At 46.4% G+C, this 6,718-nt stretch overlaps 1 protein-coding gene across 1 annotated transcript in view; it reads right to left on the minus strand.

Annotated features, from left to right (window-relative positions):
- LOC122550986 (stromal interaction molecule 1-like) overlaps positions 1-6,718 on the minus strand; it is a 57,401-nt gene that overhangs the window by 32,851 nt on the left and 17,832 nt on the right. The window contains exon 6 of the mRNA XM_043692570.1: positions 745-845. Within this exon, the coding sequence (XP_043548505.1) occupies positions 745-845 (101 nt within the window). The remainder of the gene's footprint in view (positions 1-744; positions 846-6,718) is intronic.

Here is a 6,718-nt window from a genome sequence, read left to right on the forward strand (position 1 = left end):
TTGTTTTCATTGGAGAAAAGAAGTTTTAGGGGTGACTTGATAGAGGTGTATAAGATGATTAGGGGTTTAGATAGGGTCGACAGTGAGAATCTTTTTCCACTTATGGAGTCAGCTATTACAAGGGGGCATAGCTTTAAATTAAGGGGGGGGTAGGTATAGGACAGATGTTAGGGGTAGGTTCTTTACTCAGCGAGTCGTGAGTTCATGGAATGCCCTGCCAGTAGCAGTGGTGGGCTCTCCCTCATTATGGGCATTTAAGCGGGCATTGGATAGGCATATGGAGGATAGTGGGCTAGTGTAGGTTAGGTGGGCTTGTATCGGTGCAACATCGAGGGCCGAAGGGCCTGTACTGCGCTGTATTCTTCTATGTTCTATGTAGAGTGGCTAAGATCCACTAGTGAAGATCCTCATGGAACTGGGTACTACACTGAGCAGCATGTCATTAACCACTAATGCGGCCAGAGCTGCTGCAGATTCCCCTGATATCAAACCGCCCAACACCAACTATCATGCTTACATACTAATGCTCTAGAGACACAGTGAGATCTGAATCATGGGGTTAGCTCTCTACCTCAGTATTCCTGCTGACTTGTGGTCACTGTCTGTAGACACTTGCTGCCCAGATTGTCTCCCCTGATTACTTCACAAAACTGTTCAATACAATGCCATACTCTTGGAATACTGTCACCACCAGCAGCACCTCCTCTCCCTCTGCTCCCTCCTCTGCTCCCTCTCCATACTCACTTTGCCGATAGTATTTTATGATCAACATCATCCAGCGAAGAACTGTGTGCCACGTGAAAGGTTCCAAACAATGTGTTTCTCTTCTTCTTTATTTTCTCTGCCTGTTGGGACAGAGAAGGGGGTTGAGGGTGGGCAAGGCAAAGAGATGTGGGTGACCCTTGGCTCAGAACCACACCCAGCAAAGAGCAGCCTGAGAAACTCAGCTGGTAACCTGCAGGGTAGAGTAGGGCCACGCCTGATACAAGCGACTGGTTGAGGGGGGGAGGTCGGTGGAGGGACGGGACGGGACTGAGGACGTCATTCCACCGGTCTGTAGGATGGGAAAGGAGGGAGACAGGGGATCAGGCTCGAGGGAGACAGGGGATCAGAGCGTTACTGATCAGGATCGAGACTGCACTATCAAAAGGCTGAAGCAGTCAGATTGGAAGTGCAGCTGTGTGGGACTCAGTGGTAGTGAGATTAAAAAGGAGCAGTGAGCTCTCAGAATCAGAGAGAAATCCACCAAGGCTCCTCCAACAGCATTTCCAACACATGACCACCTCCACAAAGGTCACAGGCAGCAGATACATGGGAATACCCTCTGCAGGTTCCCCGCCAAGCCACACACCATCCTGACTTGGAAACAAGTGTCACCGGGTCTGAACCCAGGAGCTTGCTCCCTCCCTAGCAGCCTGTGGGTAACCATACACAGAAATACATGCAAAACAAAACAATAATACTCGCAGTAGGTAATAAACTGCCTCAAATGAAAAAAACTAAAAGCCCTCACCCTAAAAGCTAAGCCATTCTTTTGTAGAAAATGTTTAATATGTGCACCCTTTTCTCCTGTAGCCTTGGGTGTTTTTTTAATCCATTCATGGGGTGTGGGTGTTGCTGGCAAGGCCAGTATTTATTCCCCTTTCTTAATTGCATTGGATCCTCTCTAAGCAATTGTTTTAATCGATTTGAAAGCACTGTCAAGTCAAGGCAACAAACAAGCTCATCACTGTTTATTCAGAATGTCGCTTGGCTCACTTTCAGCCCCCTTTCCCCAGCATTTGGTTTAAACATTTCAGACCAGTGCCCTGTGACTTGGAGTGTAACTTCAATTGGAGTTTAAAATCTGTTCACTATCAAGTTAAAGAAACTTTTTACAAAGCTTAAACAACATTGGTTTCAAGATTTGTCATTTTTATCCTGTGTGTTCAAATTCCTCTATTGTCACACACACAAACTCACCATAGTGAGGAAGGGTATTAGCTCTGACATAGAGTCATAGAGATGTACAGCATGGAAACAGACCCTTCGGTCCAACCCGAAGGACTGGACCAGAGTTGGAGTCCAAAACCTACAGGGTTTAAGGTGAGAGGGGAAAGATATAAAAGGGACCCGAGGCACAACTTTTTCACACAGAGGGTGGTGCGTGTATGGAGTGAGCTGCCAGAGGAAGTGGTGGAGGCTGGTACAATTACAACATTTAAAAGGCATCTGGATGGGTATATGAATAGGAAGGGTTTGGAGGGATATGGGCCGGGTGCTGGCAAATGGGACTATATTAGGTTAGGATATCTGGTCAGCATGGAAGGGTTAGACGGAAGGGTCTGTTTCTAAGTTTGTGCGAAGATTTGTAGCTCGGGTGCTCGTTGTTGTGGTTCTGTTCGCCGAGCTGGAAGTTTTTGGAGCAAACGTTTCATCCCCTGGCTAGGCGACATCATCAGTGCTGTTTCTGTGCTGCACATCTCTATGACTCTTTGAATGGGAAGGCAATAGCAGAGCATATGGGCGAACTGCAACAGTCATTCGTTTCTGCCTGGCATACAAACAATACAGGAAAGGTTGCCAAACCGTGGCTCACAAGGGAAATTAGAGACAGTATTAGATCCAAGGAAGAGGCATACAAATTGGCCAGAAAAACAACAGAGCTGCAAAGTCGGACCAGTTTAGAATTAAACAGAAGAGGACAAAGAATTAATTAAGAAAGGGAAACAGAGTACTGGAGTAAATTTGCAGAACCAAACACTGACTCCAAGTGCAAGAGGAGAAAAAGACCAGTGAAGCCAAAAGCAATGATGGCATTCATGTCAAAAGGACTACGACAAGACAGCAGCGATGTGCTGCTGGAACTGCATAGTGTTCTGGGTCTGACCGTATTTGGAATATTGCGAGTAATTCTGGGTCTTGTGTCTAAAGAACAATGTGCTGGCTTTAGGAGGGGGCCCACAGGAGGTTTACAAGAATAATTCTGAAGATGAAAGGCTTATCATATGAGGGGTGGTTGAGGACTCTGGGTCGTTCTGTTTGAAACTAACGGACTACTGAGAAACCTAGGTAGAGTGGTCATGGAGAAGAAGTTTCCGCTAGTAGGACAGACTGGGACCTGACAGTGAAGGGATGACTCTGCAGAACTGAGATGGGGAGGAATTTCTTCATCCAGAGGGTGGGGACTCTGTGGAACTCATTACCACAGGGGGCTGTGGGGTCCAAGTCATTGAATGGATTTAAGACCGAGATAAATAGATTGTTGATTAGTAAGGGGGTCAACGGTTATGTGGAGAAGGCAGGAGAATGGGGTAGAGAAACATATCAGCCATGATCAATTGACTGAGCAGATTTAATAGTCGAATGGCCAAATTCTGCCCCTATACTTATGATCGAAAATACAAGTCTCTTACCGTCAGAAACAGCGGAATTTATAATGGGGAACAAACAGATAGCTGACCAAATAAATACATATTTTGGTTCTGTGTTCACAAAGGAAGTTACAAATAACATACCAGAAATATTGGGAAACATAGGGTTTAGTGAGAGTTAGGAACTGAAGAAAACCCGTATTAGTAGGAAACAGTGTTGGGAAAATTGATGGAAGTGTAGAGACAAAAACTGTGGTGCTGGAAAAGCACCAGCTGGTCAGGCAGCATCCGAGGAGCAGAAGAGTCAACGTTTCGTGTCAATTTGGAGAGTTCGATCTGGGATAAGGTGAGGGGAGGGGAAATGAGGAAACTGGTGAAATCAACACTGATCCCGTATGGTTGGAGGATCCCAAGACGGAAGATGAGGCGTTCTTCCTCCAGGCGTTGGGTGATTAGAATTTGGTGGTGGAGGAGGCCCAAGACTTGCATGTCTTGGTGAGGGGGGTGGGAGGAGAACTGGAAAGGGGAGGTGAAGTGTTCAGACACAGGGCCTTGGGGTTGTTTTTTGCAAATGGCCCAGAGATGTTCTCTGAAACGTTCTGCAAGTTGGTGTCCTGTCTCCCTGATGGATGTGCAGGTTAGATGAATTGGCCATCAGGAACAATGGACATAATAGATGACATGTGGAGGTGCAGGTAAATCTCTCAGGACCTTGGACGGTGGTGAGGGGGGGGAAGGTGTGGGCGTGATGAGAGTGAAGGCCAATAAATCCTCAAAGCTTGATAGTCTATATCCCAAAGAAAGGGGCCCTAGAAATAGTGGATGCACTGGTGGTCATCTTCCAATCAGTTCGTACAGATTGAAAGGTTGCTAATGTAACCCCACTATTCAAAAAGAGAGGCAGAGAGAAAACAGAATTATTGACCAGTCAGTCTGACATCGACAGTGCGGTAAACTGTGGAGAGAAGTGGATAAATTCCATTCTCAAAGATTTAATAACACAGCACCTGGAAAACAGTGGCAGGATTAGACATAGTCAGTGTGGTTTCACACAAGGGAAATCATTTTTGACAAATCTATGGAAATTCTCAGTGTTGTAATGAATAAAGTTGACCAGAAGGAGCCATTGGATGTGATTCATCTCGACTTCCAGAAGATTTTCGACAAATCCCACATAAGAAGGTAGCATGAAAATTACAGCACATGGGATTTTAAAAAATTTACTCATGGGATGTGGGGTTTGCTGGCCAGTCAGCATTAATGCCCATCCCGAGCTGCCCTTAAGATGGTGAGTGGGGGTTGAGTATGGAGATGGATTAATAACTGGTTGGGAGAAGGGAACACAAGGTAGGAATAAATGGAACTTTTCAAGAAAGGTAAGCAGTAGGTGGGACGGTGGCACAGTGGCACAGTGGTTAGCACTGCTGCCTCACAGCGCCAGAGACCTGGGTTCAATTCCTGCCTCAGGCGACTGACTGTGTGGAGTTTGCACATTCTCCCAGTGTCTGCGTGGGTTTCCTCCGGGTGCTCCGGTTTCCTCCCACAGTCCAAAAAAATGTGTGGACTTGTTGGGCCGAAGGGCCTGTTTCCACACTGTAAGTAATCTAATCTAATATAATCCAATCAAATCTAATGTAAGTAATCTAATCAGTGTCCAATGGTGTACCTCAAAGATGTGCTAGAATCCCAGCTGTTCACAACATATATTAATGATTTAGATGAAGGAACTAAATTGATATCTCCCAATTTGCAGATGACACAAAAGGAGTTGGAGCTGTGAGGAGTTTGCCGATATGCTCCAGGGTCATTTGAGCGAGTGGGCAAATACAAGGCAGATGTAATATAATGTGAACATGAGGGTATACATTTTGGGAGCAAAAACAGGAACAGATATCAAACTACGCTGAGTCAGAATACAGAAAAGACATAGAGGGCTTGGTGACGTGGTGCAATGAGAACAACCCCTCTCTCAACATCGGCAAAACTAAAGAACCGATCATTGACTTCAGGAAGAAAGTAGGACACCCCCCATCTACATCGACGGAGCTGAGGTGGACAGGCGCGAATGCCTCACGTTCCTAGCAGTGACAATAACTGACAATCTGTCCTGGCCTTCCCATGTAGATGTGACAGTCAAGAAGGCACAACACCGCCTCATCTTCCTCAGGCAGCTCAGAAAAATTCAGCATGTCCATCAGGACCCTCACCAACCTTTACAGATGCACAGATGAAAGCATACTGCCTGGGTGGATAATGGCCTGGTACGGCAACTGCTCCACCCAGGACTGAGAGAAACTACAGAAGGTGGTGTGTACAGCCCAGACCATCACAGAAGCCAAGCTTCCATCCATGGACTCCATCTGCACATCTCGCTGCCGGGGAAAGGCTGCCAACATCATCAAAGACCCCTCCCACCCGGTAATAATCTCCTACAACCTCTTCCATCAGGCAGAAGATACCGCAGCTTGAACACACACACCAACAGGTTCAGGAACAGTTCCTTCCCTGCCGTTATTAGACTGATCAATGGACTCTCTAACTTCAGATAATGCTGATCTTGCTGGGTGCGTCTCCTGTGCAGTGTAACCCTGTATGCCTCACTCTGTCCCAGCACCCTCTGACCTGTATGTCCTTGTTTGTGGTGATCTGCCTGTACTGCTCGCAAACAAAACTTTTCACTGTGCTCCGGTACATGTGACTACAATAAATCAAATCAAACATCTATCTGAATGGTTATAAATTGGGAGATGGGGGAATGTGCAATGCGATCTGGATTGTCCTTGTACACCAGTCACTGAAGGTAAGCATTCAGGTGCAGCAGGCAGTGAAGAAGGTAAATGCAAGAGGTTTTGAGTACAGCAGCACGGATGTCTTGTTACAATGATACAGGGAATTGGTGAGACCACACCTGGAATAATGTGCAGTTTCGGCCTCCTTCTCTGAGGAAGGTTACAGAGAGAGTGCAGCCGAAGTTTACCAGACTGATCCTTGGGATGGCTGCACTGACGAATGAGGAGAGTTTGAATCGATTCGGATTATTTTCACTGAAGCTCAGAACAACGAGGGGAACTTCAATAGAAACCTATAAAATTCTAACAGGACTAGGCAGGGTAGATGAAGGAAGAATGTTCCCAGTGATGGGCAGGTCCAAAACCGGGGATCACAGTCTAAGGAAACAGGGTAAACCATTTAGGGTTAAGAGAAGGAGAAATAGAGTCATAGAGATGTACAGCACAGAAACAAACCCTTTGGTCCAACCCGTCCATGCCGACCAGATATCCCAACCCAATCTCGTCCCACCTGCCAGCACCTGGCCCATATCCCTCCAAACCCTTCCTATTCATATACCCATCCAAATGCCTCTT

This window comes from Chiloscyllium plagiosum, chromosome 6 (assembly GCF_004010195.1).
Source record: "Chiloscyllium plagiosum isolate BGI_BamShark_2017 chromosome 6, ASM401019v2, whole genome shotgun sequence".
In the NCBI taxonomy this organism is placed as follows: Eukaryota; Metazoa; Chordata; class Chondrichthyes; order Orectolobiformes; family Hemiscylliidae; genus Chiloscyllium; species Chiloscyllium plagiosum.